We start from the raw sequence: 17,156 nt of genomic DNA, 5'->3' as shown, positions 1-17,156 counted from the left end.
CATGTGCAGTCAACTTATTTGCTGACTTAAAAACAGTCTGATGAACTTTTTTGCCTGTTAAACCTATTATTGCCCATAATGAAAGACTCTATATGCACTAATCACAACATGCAGCCTTCTGTTTGATCACAGTTTTTAAAACTTCATGATACAGGGGTTTTTAGTTTTACTCAACACATTTTCCTTCCAAAATCTGATTGGTTGCTCTAGATGCCGTGAATGATATAAATTGAGCTCTTAGTTGGAAGAAATCTAAAGGATCAAGCATCCCTGAGTTTCAGACAGAAACTTCCTCTGAATACGCATATTCAAAGGTATGTGGATTTTATTCATTTGGTATCCTTTCTGTTGTACTTATTTCTTTTTTTGCATTTCATGTACAAAAGCTGCAAATGTATTCTGCATTTCTAATACTTTATGCTGTCATCTTCGGTTACTTCCTCAGTCAGACCATAATTAGATTAGACTCTGATTACTTAGATGAATTATTTTACTCTCTAATGCAGCAAAGTCTTTGTATTTTTTAAAATTTTACTTCCAGAATCTCAAAGCACTTTTCAGGGCCAAATTTCACGGCAAAATATTTATTGTAATTACATATCAATTAAGGAAAAAAACAATTTCCCCCCACAGGCTGTCATCTACTACTTTAAAAGCCATTTTGTTTATTAATTACATCAAATAGAACCATCAACTAAATGTGGGGGTTTTTTTCACATTAATTCAAACTTAAGAAAAACAGATTTCGGAGGTAGAAAACATCGGTGCACTTTTTATAGCCAGCATCATTGCACATGGTGTTCACTCTCTACGCACAATTTAAGATCCTTCTTCTGACAGTTTTCATAGTCGACAATTCGTACCAAAAAGCAATGTGCATATTTTAGGATGGCCTGTTTTTCTCCGTGTCCCAAGGGTCATAAAGTGTATAATTATAGCACAGCCAAACAAAAAGGAAGATGTCATTGATTAATATCGAATCTTCCAAGGAGAAGTCCCTCAAAATTCATGGGATAATCACAAAATATTCGCACTGTCCTCTCCTCTCCATTCAACCCATCTTTTGCTCCACATCTGGAACTCAGAGATGTTACCTGAGGGTCTTGCTTGAGGTCCTACCAATCGAAACACCTGGAACTTCACTCCACTCCTTCCTTACCCTATTTTGGTAGATTATTTCAATGTCTTTTCTCAGACGATTAGTCTTTGTTTTTAACAGTAGCAATGCTCAGGTGGACGGTGCAAACAAACCATTTTTGTGCCTCCTCGTTCTGAAAGTATCACATACTGTGCACCCTGAAGATCTCCACAGCTTTTAGAGCCAACTCTGTCCTCGTGGTCATTAATTGTAAGCTACATCTAGCTTCTATGACCCCACAGGCTGCACAGGTATGGGAAAATAGCATGTCAAATCATGTAACGAGAGTTTCACATCACTACAATTTGTTGAGCTCTCAACTAAATGAGAAGCATCCTTAGCACTATTGTGCTTCCAAAAGCAATGAAATGAGCTCAGAACTGGAAATCACGTGTGAAGGAAGTAAGCTCACAAAGAACGGTCCTATTCATTTTGACTAGTGACAGACTAATATGGATTGTGTGGGTTTTATAGAGCATTAATTATGTCCATATCTGCAAAAAGATTTTTTTTTAAAGTGTCAACTGCTATTTCAGGGCCATCGAGAAATGGGGACCTGGATTTTGTTTGCCTGCCTCCTGGGAGCAGCCTTTGCTATGCCCGTGAGTAAAATACCCCTGCATAATATTCAATTTCACAAGCTTGGAAATAAAAGTCTGCCCCACAGTTGGTAAACTTTAGGGTTTAAGACAGTACAAGATCAGATGTCCTCAAATGTCTCTGTGTTTAAGAAACACTTGGAAGAGCTTGTTATAAAAAAAAATATATTCCCAGATGCCTCCACCCAAGACTGATTCAGTAGAGCAGGAGTGGGGGGAGTGCCCAGGACTCTGCATTTTAACAAGCACCTCAGGAGATTCTGTGGAGACAATTAACTTGTAAATATCATCGCCCATCTCTAGATGGAGGAAACTTTTAGAAGGGACCCTTGAAAGGCCTCCAGAGAAAGTGCTCGAACAGCTTAGGCAAATACTACAAAAATGCCAATTTTCTCTAAAACCCAATTTCTAACGAGTGTCCAACTCTCTTCCTGCCCTCCAAACTCTACTGCTGTTACCGTCGGAGGGTAAGATCTCTGTGTTAGGAATTTCCTTCTTGAACCATCTCCTTGTTGTCAGAGGCCCCATCCCTTTGGGTGCACCTGTTAAGCACACGGGGGCTTCCGTGTGGTTGTCCAGAATCCTACCTATGCCCGATACATGTGGATATTTCCTACATTCAAATGGGCCACGTACCAGGAAGTCTGACCCATCCTCTTTAGACATAGGTACACAAGGTCAGAGAGCTTAGATCACAGGCAGGCAAAGCAGGACCCATCTGCTTTTCGGTGGCATAGAGAGCAGTTGATACAACCAGAAGCCAGCAAAGCTTGCATATCTGCCTCCTCTCTTCCTCTCTCACCCACAAGACCAAGATTCTGTGCTGTGCCTTCCTGAAATCCTGCATTGTGGCAATTCCTAGTCCCCTGAGGGGCCCCTGTATTACAAATTGAGCCCTTCTCCCACTCTTCAACCAAACACCCCTACTCCCTGAGGGTTTACATCAAGAAGGTATAGGAAAGGCAGTTACCCGACTAAAATAATTCCCATTCAGATGAGAGCAAATAAACTCTCTTATAAAATACAAGCATTTAAAAATAATAGAGCCTTAATTAGCTCCCTGTCTGAGGGAGAGGATCCATACGAGCCTCCCTCCTCTCCCTCTCCCCCACTCCAGGGCCAACCCACAGTGCACAACGCAGGCATCGGTCATGTGGCCTCCTTTTGACAGGACAGACAGTCCTGGTGTAGATAATTATTTGGTCTGGTTTTTTTATTTTGAACTTGAAATTTTGTCTGCCATAAAAACTTTGACAGAACAATAAGAAGAATCAGTTTAAATTTCAGAAATCAACTCTTTCACTTTCCATGGGATGTTTAATGTTTCCACTCTACTGCACGCATCTCCTCATTCATCAAGAATTCACAGGTGGTTGTTGCTTCTCATTGCCCTCAATGTGCTTTGCGTGGCAATTGTGAGGAATCTCTTGGATCCTTCAGGACTTACCCACCCCCTGATCTATAAGGGAAGGTTTGTGAGACAGTTCTCTTCTTGTCGGTATTTCATAATCGTGTAAGACAAACCCATCTCTCTTTCCAACGTGGAGTGAGTTGCATTAAGACACAGGTTGGCAGATGGGAGAGAGTAGGATTATTTGACAACAAGGATGGGGGCGTGTCCAAAGATCACTGAAGGATAAATGTGTGCTGGTTTTTGCTTCCAGGTCTTAGGAATGTCATTCGGTTGTTCTGGACCTCTTTACAATAAGAGGGCTCCTCTTCTACACAGGGTACATGTCCAAACGAAAAGGAGACCTCAAATATATTCTGCACCCTATAGATTTTTTAAAAGTAGCTTCAAGCTCTCTCAATGTGAACAATTGCATATTGACTTAATCTCTTCCTCTCTCTCTCCCTCTCTCCCTCCCTCCCTCCCTCTCCCCCCTCCCCTCTCCCTCTTCTCTCCCTCTCCCTTTCTTTTTCTTCTCCTTTCCCCTCTATAAAAGCTACCACCTCATCCTGGGCACCCTGGTTATATCAACTTCAGCTATGAGGTAATTTTTCTCTTTACTAATTTTGACCATTGTTTGCGTTAACAATGCCCTGGGCTCTGTAAAGAATAGTGTGTTGATTCTTTATTCAAGATGTTTCTCAGTCCTGCTTTTTCAGTTCCCATTACCAGCTTCCTGGTTTAAGCCCTGATGGGTTGCCTCAAGCCTGCACTGCCCCAGCATACTCCTACTTGGCCTCTCTGACTCAGTTTCTCCTCCTTATATGGCTATAAGGCTATCCATCATGAACCACCACTCAGGGTGGGGCTGCATGGTAGGGCAGGAAGTGAACTCTGGCTGAACAGCTTTGTTCTATTCCAGCCTGTGAAAGGTAGGGGAGTCAGGTAAGATGTTAAAGATCCTTTCCAGCTAGAAACTCCTGATTCTAAGATGTTCACACTCTATGTGTCTCCTTTGTTCATCTTTACTGAAAGATCAGTGATCAGTGACCAAGCAGTCTGTGAGACATTCTGCAGAGCAATGGAAAGCATGAGATTTCTGGAAATCAGGTTTGAGGCTCTCCTCAACCCCATACCAATCACGTGACCTTGGGCAAATCATTTTCTCTCTCTAAAACTTCGGTTTCCTCATCTGGAGAAGGGAAATAATTATAATACCCAGACTTCAAAACATGGCTTGAGGAGCAAAATAGTTAAGCAACATAAAATGTGTTTTGTCAAGTATAATTTGAGCAAAGATAGTAATTGTTTGTTGTACTGATACCAAATGTTATCCTGTAACATGAAAGAGCCCCCAGAACAGAGGTTAACCAAGTATATACTGTGTAGGGAGAGATGAAACTCTTATTTCCTTCATAGGTTCAGATGGCAATCTGTGAATCTGTTTACTCATACAAGCTGAGGAAAAGTATTAATAACAATTTAAGCAAAGATCTTCTAATAGACCTTAAAAAGTTGACATATTTGACCAGAAAACCTGTGTTTCTAGGATGAGGGACAGATTTTCTGCCTTATTTTTCATTGTGATATCAGATCAAAAAAGGATATGACTAATGTTATATCACATTAATTTTTTTTTGTTCTGCTCTTGCAAAGAAGAGCAGGAACTGTGGAATTCAACAGAATTACTACTTCTATGACCTCAGCCAAGCTCATGAACATCTTTAACTCCCCATGAGCTAGTCTGTAAAAGTGAGGGTGACGATACTTGCCTCACAGTATGTGGGAATACATGAACAATGTGTGTGATGGACGTCATGTAGCGCCTAACACCCCAAGAAATACCTGACAAATGTTTACCTTACTCTTTCTTCTGTAGAACTCGCACTTTTGGGCCATTAGTATATTTCTTAAAGATTTTATTTATTTATTCATGAGAGACACAGAGAGAGAGGCAGAGAAATAGGCAGAGGGAGAGGCAGGCTCCCTGTGGGGAGCCCGATGCGGGACTCGATCCCAGGACCCCGGATCATGCCCTGAGCCGAAGGCAGACGCTCAACCACTGAGCCACCCAGGTGCCCCTTGGGCTATCAATATTGACAGGACTGCATCAGTGAGTCTAAATTTCATGCAACTAAACTAAAGCAAATGTATTCTAATGTCTCTTTTTCTTAAGGTGCTTACCCCTCTGAAGTGGTACCAGAACATGATAAGGCATCCGGTATGTAGATATTTTTTTCTTTATTCCCTTAAAATACTAGGCATGCATTTCAATTCCCTTTTAAATGAAATAACATATCTATCCCACATACAGACACTAATGGAAAATCTAGTCTGTAAAAGGTCATATCTGTGTACACAGTTAGAAATTCTTGCACAGGAAAAAAATGAATAACTATTCATAGTAATAATGACAAAGAAAACATGACTACTTCTCCAGCTGGAAGTCAATGGAGCCGATGGTAAACCTGACTCTTTGTTTCTCACCAGTACCCTTCCTATGGTTACGAACCCATGGGTGGATGGCTGCACCACCAAATCATTCCCGTGCTGTCCCAGCAAAATCCCTCGAATCACGCCCTGCAGCCTCATCACCACATCCCCATGGTGCCAGCTCAGCAGCCCGTGGTCCCCCAGCAACCAATGATGCCAGTTCCTGGCCAACACTCCATGACTCCAACCCAACACCACCAGCCAAACCTCCCTCTGCCTGCCCAGCAGCCCTTCCAGCCCCAGCCCGTCCAGCCACAGCCTCACCAGCCCATCCAGCCCCAGCCACCCGTGCACCCCATCCAGCCCCTGCCGCCACAGCCACCTCTGCCTCCGATGTTCCCCATACAGCCCCTGCCCCCCATGCTTCCTGACCTGCCTCTGGAAGCTTGGCCAGCAACAGACAAGACCAAGCGGGAAGAAGTGGTGAGTATCCCTCAAAGCCACTACATACAACACCTGGGAAAATGGTAAAGCAAAATTGGTCTCCAGAGGTCTAAGTTCTCGAACAATCCAGGGTATAGGGTTTCAGTAGCTACACAGGTCAATGACTCTATTTGTCCAAGCATGTGTTGCAACTTTGTATTATAAATAAGTTTATCCATGAAGCTTAGTAATCAAGACCATGATTCCCTTAAAATATGGGATTATTTTAAATCTCTCCCAGAATATGTATTGCTGAAACCCATTAATTTTAAAGACAGCATAATGGAACATCAGATCTCCTTATATTTTAAGAGTTGGACTAATAAGAATAGGCTAGAATTGCACTCAAGATTTTACAAAGGGTAATTCTTGAGAATGGGGAAGGATGCAAATATCCAAACAGGCTATGAAAGGTAGGTGGGAAATCTCTTCGAAGACCTCTTGAACTTCCTTAAAGGAAGATTACCTGCCTAGAGTGGATTTTAATCTAACTTGGAGGAAGCTAGACAGTTTATTAGATTCCTTTTCAGTGCTGGGTTTGTAGATTAAACTTTTAGCAAGAAGTTTTCACAATTAAGAACAAAATTAATTGCACTACAGTCAGTTCTTCCAAATGAGTGGGAAGTAGCCAATAAAATAAATGACTCATACGCATATCCATAAACCCTTATTCTGTGTATATGAGATGATGTAATTCTGCTGCATATGTAATTCCAACTTATAAAGGTTATTGATGATCTTCTACTGAGAAGCAGTGAGGGGTGAGGTAGGGGTGACCTGGATGGGGAGCTAGGATACCCAGGTTCCAGTTCTGGCTTTGCCTCCAAAGAGGAAACAGTATTGTACAAGTTACTTCAAACTTATGGGTGTTTTCCCTTGTTTAAAATAAGAGAAAGTGACTACCTCAGATAATTTCAAGCCTCCGTCCAAGTACAAATACCACAGTCTCCCACCAAGAAATTATATGGTATGTGCCACATATGGCTCCACAATGATGGGCATATCTCTGGAGAATATGGGGCAGAATTTTTGAAGCTGTATCCCCAATAATTTGGTGCCTATCGTCAATCCTTCTAGTTTAAGGTAATGTTCCCTCGTATAGAAAATGCATTTATTTATCACTTCATTAATGATTCAGGCCATGAACTTTATAATGTGCCCGAGCTATTTATGGAAAGGTGACTTTGGGCAGGTAGTTTAAAGTCTTTTTAAAACTTCTGTGTAGAATCAGAGTATAAATATGGGTAGCTTCTTAGAGTTGTTTTACAGAAAATAAAATCAAGTGATGAGCTCAGGAAGCGCTCAGGGAAGGGTAGCTATTGCTACTTGATGATTGCAAAAGAGTTGCAAGTGTCCTAAAGGCAGGGACATCCATTCTGGATATCTCCTCTCTAATGACAATGAGATAACAAAGAAACTTTGACAATTTATAGAGTTCGATTTAAATGGTTGTACATCATTCTGGCAAAATGGAAGCCACACATGTGACTGTAAATGATACTCACTAGGAATATTTGTCAATTATTTTAATTCTTCCTTTTGTTATTATTTTTAAGGATTAAGACATCAGAAAATGAGACAACTGAAGCAAATACTTCAGGTGCTTTCAGAATGACACAAGAACATGATGAGTTTTGCCTGCCATCACTTCACTTAGTAAATTCTGTAACTAAAAATCAGTACCATTAGCAAACAATAAAATGTTTTAAAAATCAGTCATGTCTTTGTGTTGCTTTAAGCTTAAAAGTTCATGTCTCTTCAGAGAACATATCAAAATGGCTATTCTTGGATAAAGTAGGGGGTGCTCATTCACACCTACAAAACTGACCATTCTGCAGGCAAATGAGGACTATTTTTCCTCTAAGAGAAAATTAACATCATCTCAAAACATTTAAAAAAACCAGAAGTTTATACAGTAGTTACAATAGTAGATACAGTGAAAAATTATGAACATGTATAGTCACTGAAACCGAATCAAAGGGAAGTTTGTATGAAGAATTCTTTAAATTGAAAAAAATAAACTTGTGAGAAGTGTTTATATTACAAAACAAATTAAGACTTGGAACACAGGCTTTATACCTTGTACTGCATTAGTAACCAAAATCCAATCTTTTGATCTCATTCTACTGAAAAAGATTTTTAAATGAAATTATGTGATAATATTCTGAATTTTAAATTATTGGAGTAATCAGTTTTCCTAAGAAAACTTTTATTATATAGAGCTTCAAGTAGAGAATCACAGTGATTTTGTATACAAGTCATTTCTTTCACTTAATAATTTTTAAGATGATAAATTGCACTGTATAGTCTTCAAAATGTTAACAGATGCATAAAATGGACTCAATACAAGTTTTCTTTCCCACTCATATTTATATTCTAACCCTTTTTTCCTCCTACACCCACACAGAATTGTAAACAATCTTTTTAAGGTTTACATTACACAGCACCCACAGTAACCTTATTCTAGTACCTTTATGATCAAGCCTCCTTAATCATTTTCTGGAATGAATAAACATAACTTTACTGGGAGGGTCTTGATATTTAAACAAATAACTTGATTTAAAAGAATTTAGATCCTATAAAAAAAGTAAGAAAGCTTTTAATGAATTCTCATGAACCAATTCTAATCAGTTTGGTAAATATTTATTTATCACCCCTTAGGGTAAGGCACCATTCCACGGACTGGTAAAAACAGTAAGTTCCCAACCTTAAGGAATCTAGAGCCTACCAAAGGGATAGAATAAGCTCACAGATATTGATAAGAGAAGACCTAGCAGCATTAACACTCTGACAGAAGTATGGTCAAAATGCCCTGGCACATACAGCAGACTTCCTTAGCTAGCTGCGCAATAGCTTTCCTCACCACTCATTCCTTGTTGGCAGAGCTGGAACTATTCCCAGCATCTGGCCTTCCACAAACTCAGGGCACATGAGCCCCTTCCCATCCCAGGGAATGAATGTTCATTCCTCCGTGCCAGTTACAGCATCAATTACCATAATATAACCATAGCCATGCCAAATATGGCTTTGATTCCCTTTGCTGGTGACTGGTTTAGGGATGGGTTGTGATGGAACCTGAGCAATGAATGAGGCCCCAAGGAATGTCTGCTAGGAGAGAAGGAGCTTCTTGGGGGGAGGGGAGATTACTTTCCAATTAAAAATACACACACACACACACACACACAAGCTAGGAAAGAGTGCTGCTCTATCTTTGGATCTACTTGTTTGAGGATGTGATGCCTGGAGCTGTGTCTGCCATATTATGACCAGGAGGGACAAATGGAAAGAGGTGAAGCCCCTAAGTCTCTGGAGCCATCACTGTGTCTCTGAATTAACCAATGCAGGAACCATGTGCCCCTAGATGGATGACACTATTTCCGTGCTAGTGTTTTTCAATCGCGGGTCATGAATGATTAATGGGTTATGACATCGGTATCAGGAGCCCCATGAATTTTATCATGCCAGTGAACTGTCTCTCCCAATAATGTAAAGCTTATTTGGCTAGAACTGAGAACTATTTTGTCAGTGACTTCCCTGAAAAAAAATCCAATCGATAGAGATATATATCCTGGTGTAGTCTCCAAAACATATGCCTCCCCACACACTGCCTTTCACGGTTCACGAAAATATTGCCATTACATTTATTTCTTCTGAGAAACATTTTAAGGGTGTAAGGGATGATGTTACTTGGAGACTATGTGTGATATTGGAAAAAACACAAACTTTGGAGTCAGACTGGAATTGCTCTCAATTTTTCTGATATAAGAGGATTCTCTATTTGGAAAAGTCACTGACAAAATAACTCCCCTTTTATAAGGATTCAAATTATACATATACATATACATATACATATTCAAATCACATTTTGAATTACAGGGGAAAAGTCAGGTTTTGGACTCTGAAGACTATTCGCCATGGAGTGAGATGTACTGCATAAGTTAATTTTTTTTTTGCATAAGTTAATTTTATGAGAAATGGAAACTTGCATATTCAATGGCCAAACATGTGTTTTAATATAATCATTTTCATGGTAGGCTATAATGGACAGTATTCCGTCGCATTAAACAATGTATATCAACCACAACATAGCATCTCCTTGATGATCCAGAATGAGATTTATGAGCTCCTGTCAGTGAGGTGTGCCACCTTGGCATTTCAGAGACCATAAGGCTCTTTTATGCCTGTTTTAAATTGCCCTCTCATTGTAACTCTTCCTTTCTGCTCTTGGCTATCACTTCTTTTTGTTAATGTATATTTGCATCTTGTAACATGTAGCTTATTTTGGATACATATTCTCCCTAACAAAATTAAGTGCACTGGCCTTGGGATTGTGACTTCCGAAGTTCCACAGTCACTTTGAGACTATCTGATTTTGTGACTCCCCAACTGTGGCAGATGGTCACAACTGACAAAATTCTGGCATGTAGACATGTGTGGCTATCGCCACATAGTATAACATAGCTGATGTAAATTGAATAAAACGGAACATTTCTTATTCATTAAAACTCAGGTGTTGTCAGCTGCCCAACATTATATTTGAGTAAAATATGGAAGAAAATCGCTAGATGCTAACAACCAAGACTCAAAGCACAGGCTGAAATAAATAGCAATACTAACCATAAATGCACTAATAAACCCAAACTTATATTCAAAGAATTCTTAAATCAGGAAAAAAGCAAAAGTAGATTATTTATGAAGCTGTACTGTGTCTTTGAAGTTCAGCTAAAGAGACAAATGAAGTGAGGAATTCAGTTCAAGGAAACTCCTTCTCACCATGACCACTCTCATGTCACTAATAAATTTGAAATCTGTTCTGCCTTTATTCACTTTCTGTTGGTTAGGACATTGGGGAGTGGGGTGCAAATACATGTCTAGAAATTACCCTAAGAGAGGCATCAAAATGCATGAAAAGATACACTCAAAGATGTTGATCACAACATTATTTATATCATGAGAAATCTACATTTTCTTACATCTAGCTGAAGGAGTAATGTGATAAAAAGTATGCTTTAGAAGAAAATTTATTAGTGGAGAAAATGTGATAAACTAAAACTTAAGACCAAAACTACGTATCATACGTGACTATTACATCTGACCTTAACATGTAGCTAATTTGGACACATACACATATGTGTGCATTGGCAAAAACTACGAAGGAGATGTAGCCGTTTGCACAAAGATCTAATTTTTCCCCACAAGAAACATAAACTACTTCTGTAATTCAGAATCGAATTAAATTATTTATTTAAAAGTTTGTCCTCCCTTTCTTCTGCTTTAATCCAGACACGGTTCCTTCCTTCAGCTCCCTCCCACATGAGTTTTGGATCTTAGTGGCTTCCCTTCAGGTAAATTCTGAGTAGACACGACTGCACGTGTACTTAATTTTTCAGAGAAACATTCTGACCAAAGATGGGCTAAGGGAAAGGAGCTATTGGCTTTAGCAGGAACAATAAGATCAAACAACAAAAAAGAGATGAGCATCATGGGATGAAGAAAGAAGAATTAGAAATGGCACAAATAAAATAAAAATAGAGAAATGACCATCAAAGCAGCTCCTGCTGAACTTCTGCCAAAGGTTAACTGGGTCCAGAGAGCAGGCGGGTCAGAGGTCAAACACATCATCTAAGCCCTAAACCCTTAAAGAGCTGGGTGCCTGCGGCTTTCACATTGAGTGGGTTCTCTTTTTGACTCAAATAATGCCTGAACTATTCGGACTTGAAACTCATCAATGATATAACTTCACTTTGGGGCCTCAACTGGCTATAATGCAATTTTTTCTTCTTGTTTTTAATGACATCAGGTCTGAATTATCTGAAGAGCTCGACCTGGATCAGTAACAACTCCAATTAATCAGAAAATGCTCACAGCTCACACATTAGAAAGGGCAAAGGAAAATGCAACCTAACAAGCTGGTTTTCAGGCTGTAGTTCCAGAGCCACCTGCCTTGAGAGCATGCAATCACCTCTCCTGAGGGCCTGCACTGAAGACAGAAGTTCAAAGCATCACCCAGAAGTCATCTGCACTTTGACAGAGACCAGTGGACAGTTGCTGCATTTTCCAAAGCAAAACTCAGATATGCAGGATGATAATACAACAGAATATTTGAAATCAGAGACTTATACTAACTGGAACTTATACTCTATGCCTGCACTGTTCAGTATGTATCCCCACGTGGCTATTCAAATTTAAAAGAACTAAAATTAAATAAAATTTAAACTTCAGTGAATCAGTCACACTAGATACATGGTAAGTGTGAAAAGCCCACGTGGGACGAGTGGCTACCATATGGGATGGCACGGACACAGAACAGTTCCATCACCCCCAAGACTTTTATTAGATGCTACTGCCCTATACAGCACTTCCTGAGGCGGAAGAACAAGTCCTGTTAATTCAAAGATTTTAAACAAAAGATGAAGCAAAACAGACTTGCTGGTTAAAACTGAACATCTCAACTATCCATAACAAGTCATTTCCCAAGCATTCCAGGAATCATGATCTTGTATGGAAATTTTCTAAGAACTGGAGAAGCATCCTCTCTTCCCCAGGTCAAATCGCACACTCCAAAATGGTTTCCCCTCCAGTTGGCTTTTAAAACAGATAAATTCGGAGCTCAGCTAAATTAGCTGTTCTCTCCAGAAGAAAAAATGGTTTTAGTTCCAGAGGAATAGCCATTCATTTTCAGACCTCTACCAGCCACATTCATGCTGGAGGTATGCCCTTGACCTAGGGCTTCACTGGGAACAGGCCAAGCTTTAAGCTGATGGAAAGATAAAAGTCAGAAAAAAACACAAACTTTTGTCCACCCCTAAGGGTGGTTGACTGCCTGGAAACATCAGAAAATATTTACATTCTTTTCTCTTTTGTGGTTCAAAGCCACAGGGCAACATAGGACAAATGGGTGCGCATGCACGCACATGTGCACCCATGTGTGTGCAGACTGCCCACTGAGTTTACCTGTAGTAAAAGGGCACATGTGGAGACACACCATTTGAAACTTGCAATGTTAAATAAAGCTTCTTTCCATTCTAATCATTTAGAGACTATATGGCCATTCTATCAATTATCATCATTATGGCACATCACGCCTCTTCCAATATAAAATTCTATCAAGAAAAAAAGATCAAGTTGCTTATCTTATTTATATGCAATGTCAAGTTGACTGTCTTCTCTTCCAACTCCAGGTAAAATGAAAACACTGGCTTTTCCCATAAATCTGAACTTTGCCTCTTATTAGTAAATGACTGCTGAAAATACCAAGCTTGATTTAAGCCCAAGACTTTAAAAAGAATATAAAAAATAGTTAACAACTCAATTAATTAGGGGGGAAAAAGCCAGAGATCTGACTATGAACAGCTTAATATGGGAATCACAAGAGAAAAATGATTTCAACCAATTTCCCACATTTCCAGAACACAGTGATCTCTAGTTGTGTTCCATATTGCTTTAATAAAACAGTCATCAGCCTATGTTTGTTGTGAAATTCTTGTTAATTGGGCTTTTTACTTATTGTTTGGTGATTTGGCTTTTAATTCCTTTTGCCCTCACTGGTCTAGAGGCTTATCAGCAGGGATCATTGGCTGACATTTACTTATCCAAAAATACTTCCCTGCTGGGAAGAATTCATCTTGGCCTCATCTGAAACACCTGACTCTTCTAGAAGATAAATAATACTTGAGGAATAAGATCGGGCTGGGAGTGGTGAGGAGTGAAGAGGTTGAGGAGAGAAGAAAGGAATGATCGTTTGGGTCCCAAAACATTCGCCTTGATAAATTGCACCTGCATAATCTATCAAAAAACCAAGATCAATAAAGCCCCTACAAATAACATTGCTCTATGGTCAGCAAACAATAGCCCGGGGTCCAGCATTTACTTTCTTTTTAAAAAATAATAAAACAATTTTAAACGATGTAAAATATCTTCCTCAGAACAACTAAATCTTGCCTTCCTCTCCCTCCAATTTTCCATGCTTTGAATCTGTGGAATGTGGTGGCTCTGGGGTTAGTTCAGTGTATACACAAGGGTGAAGATGGCTTCCCGGCGTGATGGTGCAGGATGCAATCTCCATGACCAGACTGTCTGGCTTCGCAGTAATGACCTTTGCCTGTCTGCTGTGGAAATTTGGACAAGCTTTTTAGTCTCCATGTGCCTCAGTTTCCTCATCTATAAAATGTACTATCTATCTCTGTGTCCTTTCATGTCAACTAGCTCAGGCTCAATACATGTTGACTATGGTTCTTATATTCAGGAAGGGAGCCTTCTCTATAGACCCCTCCCCCCAAAGGGAGCACTACACAGTTGGAATTGGGGAGGATGTAAAATTTGGACATACTGTGGAAGTTTTCTATGCCAAGGGCTCCAAATACATCTGTCATTTGCCAATGTGTTATCTCTGACATACAACCACCAGAATACCTTTCTTACTGACTGCTACCCTACATGACTCCTGCCTTCTCCTATCCGACATCCCCAGAGGCTGTTCTGTGCCGCTCCCTAGATCATCCTAAGGGTAATGCGAGAGTAAATCCACCAGGAGTGTAGCATGGGCTCATTAGAGGCCAGAGTGTTAGACCTCCTTCCTCTGAATGTCTTCTTTTCCCCTTCTTTGTAAGGCCTGGCTGCCACGCGTAGTGACTTCCAACTCCAACCCTTCCCTGTTACTCTGGCTCTGGTTACAGTTCAGCTAATTCTACTTCAGGGATTTCTTTACCAAACTCTTTCTCGAGAGAGCAGTGGTTCTCAACCAGGGTAGCTGTGCCCCCTAGAGGACATCTGGCAATGTCCGGAGTCACCATGAGGGTTGGGGATGAGAGTTGAGGTGGTACTATTGGTACCCAGTGGGTGGAGACCAGAGATGCTGCTAATCATCCCATAGATATGCTGCTATCCCACAATGCACAGGACAGGCCCCACAACAGAGATCCAGCCTTGAATGCTGACACCACTGAAGTTGGGAACACCGCTCCAGAAAACGAGGCCAATATTCAATCATGCTGTGTGTTTGGAACTTAACATACAGAAATGGTGAACAAATGTGGAAGTCTGTGTGTATTTTTAAAATGTAGCTGAGAAAGAAGAGCCAGGAGCTCAAATCTTAACCTTGGTAAATGTGATGTAGGAGCTCTGTATGAGCCTACTGTATGTAGGCTTTGCATTTCCTGCACCAACTGTGTCAGCAAAATGGAACAGCTTGGGGGGTGGCCCGGATGTCAAAGAAAATTTGCAAGAGACAGAGAGCTGCACAGGATTAAGGGAGCCGATGCCTCCAAATCAAAAACATTCTGCAGAAATTAGAATAGTCATCTGTTTCTTCAGAAGTTGCTTAGGGATGCCTGGGTGGCTCAGGTGGTTAAGCATCTGCCTTTGGCTCAGGTCATGATCCTGGGGTCCTGGGATCGAGCCCCACGTTTGGCTCCCTGCTCAGTGGGGAGTCTGCTTCTCCCTCTGCCCCTCCTGCTTGTCGTCTCTCTCTCTCCCTCCCAAACAAATAAATAAAATCTTTTTTTTTAAAAAAAAAAAGAAGCTACTTAAAAATGAGTGTGTTCATTGTTTCTTGGGAGGTTACTTAAAAGTTGTTGTGTTGCCTCAGTAATTAAGAGGCGAAAAATGACCAGCCCACTAGCCATTGATATAACTACTGAATTAGAACTCATTTAGTTTGTCTGAGAAGAGTCCAGTTTTGGGATTCGCTTGAATTTGGCACAAAAATGAGAAATAAGTGAGCAGGGATTTAAGATGACATAATGCTCACGATTTTCAGAACCATCGCTCTGCATAAGTATTCTTTGATAAATATGATAAAACTTTCATTACAAAATCATTACCAAAAAAACCCCTCTGACAGCTATGGAGAATACGAAGCAGTATGCTATAAGTAGAGACCCACTTTGCTTGAGCACAGACTTTGGACAACCTACAATATTTGACAGACTCTGGACACGAGACAGTCTATCTGTCCAAATACCAAACTCAAGATACTCCTCTAAGTGACATAAACTCTTCTGTTCAGCCCCCCATACCACACAGCAGGAGAATGGTCGTAAATGAGCACCAGCTCAAGCCTGCTCATTTAGAGACCTTCTTTTACTGGCCCACATGGGCTGGAGTGCTCAGGCCTCGAGCTTTCCCAGGGAATGCTGGGCACGCTTCTATTTCAAGCAACTACTTGTTTCTACTTTGGTCTTCCCAGTAGCCTGTAACTTCCTTGAGGAGATTGAGAAAAAAATACATAGAAACTGGTCAGTGTGCTTAATATCTGCTCAAGGAACCATCGTTAGCATTAAAAAGCCACCATACTGTAATAGGAAACCAATGATAACAGTAACATCAAACATTTACTGGGCTCTTATATCTCAGGGTTGTTCCAAGCACATGACATATATTCGCTCATTTAATTCTCACAAGCTTTAGAGGAAACGTCTCTATCCCTAATTTACAGATGAGTTGTCTAAATTTTAAACTTTAAAAAGAAATGCACTTCTTAAAACACACACACACACACACACACACACACACACACACACACACCCTGTCCCATTTTCGATGTGTGTGATCTGAAAGGCAAACTAATTTGTCATCTGCCTCTAGGATCCCAACTAAAACAACCTCTATCTATTTCTAGCAGTACATGTGAATTCAGCTCAATGATGGGAGTCCTGAAGCTCCTCTCCTTTGTCACTTAATTTTTCCTGCCCATTTGACTTCCCGAGGATGTGCTTAGGAGCTAGTGGTAAAGAAAGCTAAAGAAGCCTCAGTCCAGTAACTTCTGTGCCACTCCGGTCATCCGCCGCAGGCGGGGAAGGAACCTCTGGAAACATGGGCAAGTATCAGCACACCAGGGGGGCACTGCCTCGGCAACAGGACACATCCACCCATCCCAGCTGCAGATGCACACCCGAGCACCAGCGGCCCTCACTCCGTCCTTGGCTCCAAATGATGGACTGAAAACCACCCAACCACGTCCAGCCCTGGCAGGAACCGCAAGGTGCTGTCTTTCTGATTCATGCAGAGAAAGCTACAGCGGGAAGTAATGATGTCTTGTTAGAAAAGGTGGGTCCACGAAGGAGCCCACCCGCGGGGCCCATCTCCAGTGACACCCTGCAGCTCGCCACCCCGA

The 17,156-nt window shown here is 40.8% G+C and overlaps 2 protein-coding genes across 6 annotated transcripts in view; one reads left to right on the top strand and one right to left on the bottom strand.

The window, feature by feature from the left end:
* ARHGAP6 (Rho GTPase activating protein 6) overlaps positions 1-17,156 on the bottom strand; it is a 483,961-nt gene that overhangs the window by 117,842 nt on the left and 348,963 nt on the right. The gene's annotated exons all lie outside the window — the stretch shown is intronic.
* Positions 1,687-6,091, top strand: AMELX (amelogenin X-linked). Its single transcript, XM_072816407.1, has 4 exons — positions 1,687-1,740; positions 3,684-3,731; positions 5,304-5,348; positions 5,618-6,091. Exons 1-4 carry the CDS (start codon positions 1,687-1,689, stop codon positions 6,089-6,091), a joined length of 621 nt encoding a protein of 206 aa, XP_072672508.1.

Source organism: Canis lupus, chromosome X (assembly GCF_048164855.1).
Source record: "Canis lupus baileyi chromosome X, mCanLup2.hap1, whole genome shotgun sequence".
NCBI classification, from domain to species: Eukaryota; Metazoa; Chordata; class Mammalia; order Carnivora; family Canidae; genus Canis; species Canis lupus.
The sequence above is the reverse complement of the archived record's forward strand: the minus strand, read 5'-3'. Positions and strand labels throughout refer to the sequence as shown.

Excerpts from the sequence above, each read along its gene's own strand:
- AMELX (XM_072816407.1), top strand. The coding sequence starts at position 1,687 with ATGGGGACCTGGATTTTGTTTGCCTGCCTCCTGGGAGCAGCCTTTGCT. Across the intron at positions 1,741-3,683 it reads GAGCAGCCTTTGCTATGCCC|CTACCACCTCATCCTGGGCA; the intron begins GTGAGTAAAATA and ends CCTCTATAAAAG. Across the intron at positions 5,349-5,617 it reads AGAACATGATAAGGCATCCG|TACCCTTCCTATGGTTACGA; the intron begins GTATGTAGATAT and ends GTTTCTCACCAG.